This window comes from Centruroides sculpturatus, unplaced genomic scaffold (assembly GCF_000671375.1).
Source record: "Centruroides sculpturatus isolate CEXI.00-Female unplaced genomic scaffold, Cexi_2.0 scaffold363, whole genome shotgun sequence".
Taxonomy (NCBI): Eukaryota; Metazoa; Arthropoda; class Arachnida; order Scorpiones; family Buthidae; genus Centruroides; species Centruroides sculpturatus.
The window spans coordinates 276,493-279,013 of record NW_019384701.1 but is presented as its reverse complement, the minus strand read 5'-3'; the positions used below and the strand labels follow the sequence as shown (position 1 = coordinate 279,013).

General features: G+C 33.3%; 1 protein-coding gene across 1 annotated transcript; it reads right to left on the bottom strand.

The window, feature by feature from the left end:
• Positions 1 to 1,021: 1,021 nt before the first annotated feature.
• On the bottom strand, positions 1,022 to 2,179 carry LOC111627550. Its single transcript, XM_023371149.1, has one exon. It carries the CDS (start codon positions 2,177 to 2,179, stop codon positions 1,022 to 1,024), a length of 1,158 nt encoding a protein of 385 aa, XP_023226917.1.
• Positions 2,180 to 2,521: the final 342 nt, after the last annotated feature.

Here is a 2,521-nt window from a genome sequence, read left to right as displayed (position 1 = left end):
CGATTTTAATAGTTCAACATTAGACAAGAACAACAAAGTGAATCAGTTGTCGCCAGTTTTTCCATCGGATTACTTCTACATAATATCTGTGCTCCTTGGGATACCTCTTCGCTTTTGAATATCAAGAATCGCCTAATATCAAAGGAAAAAGTCAGAACTATTGGACTTAACACTACCTTCCCGAACTTTGTCTTACCGACTGGATCCAGATCAAGATATCAAAAAAGGTATTTATTGCCACGCATATCAATTGTAAACTCTCTCTCTCGAGAACGCTCAGTTAACTTTACTATCGAACTTTACTATCAACATATTGTAAGATATATATTCCCTATCATTACCCATTAAACATTTGTTACGTTAATCTAGTCTACGAAGGAATCACTTTTTCAATTCAATTCAATTCTTTTATTAAACACCCTGTAGGTGCATTCTCAGTACCGTTTAATACATAGCTGAGAGATATATGCACATTATTTATCAAAATATATTTCGCAGATGAAGAAACCGCTTAACATATTGTAAGTAAACAAAAGACGGCGGAGTAGTACATTATTAGTATAAAGTTACATATCGATATCACAGTAGTGAATTAAGATAGAAATACAAGTTTTTGGTGTAACATAGTAGATATATACTTACAATCTGTCATGCAGATTGTTTAACAATATTAATAGAAAGAAATACATAAAGAAAGAAAAAAAAACATAAAGATAAAATAAAGTTAAATTAAGATTAACTAAATCTAAATTAAAACTAAACTTATGACTATCTTAGAACTAAACTTATACTATTTGACAATTTGTTGAGCGTGTTGTATTTATATCGTATTACAGGTGGAGATCCTTCAGATTTCATGAAGTCGAGTTGTTTATTGCACAGTTTATTTTGATGGTGAGTTTTGTCAAAGATCATCAATGATGAAGCCATTAATAGTTTATAACAGATGTTAGGGTAACACAGACTGTCGACCATTTAAAGTTTATGGAGCGAAGTCGTATGTTCCACAATGTCTTCCCAATCAGATGGTGTATTCTTGTCTAATCACATCATNTTGTACAAGTTGTTGTGGAATCATTTCCCAAATATGTTTTGCAATTTTGGCAGTTATACCATCAACGCCTGGAGATTTTCCTTCTTTTAGTCTACCGATGGCGTTATTTATTTCCTGATAAGTAAACTGAGAAGAGTTACCAGTGTTCATATGTTTGTTTATGTTTTCTCTTAATGATCTCTGCCAAGGGGTGTCCTTTGCAGCGCAGTCTGAGATACAATAGCTATCCATTCGCTGCTTCAGGGTGTTTAAAAGGGTTGTATCAATAGTTGATTGCGTTATTGTTTCAGGGTCATTATTTATTAGTATTTGTTGCTTTCGTAATTTATTCGTACATAATTTAGTAAGGTATCCCCATGGGTTGGATGAGGCAGCAGTACAATAATCTTGCCAAGATTGTATTTTCGCATTCTTTATTTTTCTTTTATAGAAGACTTGATGTGTATAATATTCTTGTTTAAATATAGTACGATTTGGTTCATTTCGACATTTTTGATATCTTCTTCGCAGGTAATTATTTGTTTTTCGAAGATCAGTGAGCTCGTTATTCCACCAAGGTACAGATTTCAATCTAGGATTTGTTTTAGGAATATATCTATGACATGCTTGTTCAATTGTCTTAATATTAGAATCGAGAGTTTGTTCGATGATTTCTTTGTTAGAAATATTATTCATATTATTATATGTCAATAGATTGTTTGATAGATAGCGGAGCATACCTTCCCAATCAGCCAGAGCTAGATTAAACCTAGGCTTATCTACGGATGCAGTTTGTGCACTGCCGTTGTTTTTAAGCTGAAATGAAATGTAAGCATGATCACTGAGACTACTTTCAGCGAGAACTCTCCAGTTTTCTAACTCAGTTATACATTCTGAACTGCATACTGCAACATCTATCCATGTTTCCCCATAACTAGTTACATAAGTGGGAGGGGATAGCGGATTGTTTAATAATTGTAATCCATTAGTGGCTATAAAATCTTCAAAAATGCCTCCACGGTGGTCATGCTGATAACCGCCCCATGCAGGTGAATGTGCATTTATGTCCCCCGCAATGATAAACCGAGCATTATGAAATTTATTAATTAGATTCTGTAGTTTGTCGATAATAATATTCAGATTCATGTCGCGTGGACAATAAATATTGATAATTATGTAAGTATTGTTATTAAAATAAATTTCATTACATACAATGTATTCATTCGACAAGATCTTGTGATGAAGGATAGTAAAATTGATGTTAGTAATAACATTAATTGCCCAAGGATAGTTTTCAGTGCCCTTAAGAATTGAATAGCGAGTTGGTAAGCATGCCGGATTATTGTGTAGACAATAGGGCTCTTGTATTAAAATAAAATCATATTTGTGGCAGATAGATGCAAGAAGAGAAGTTGCTGAAATACGTTTTCCCAAATTGATCTGCAGAAAACGTATACCGTTATTACTGCTAAATGCCATATTCTGTTC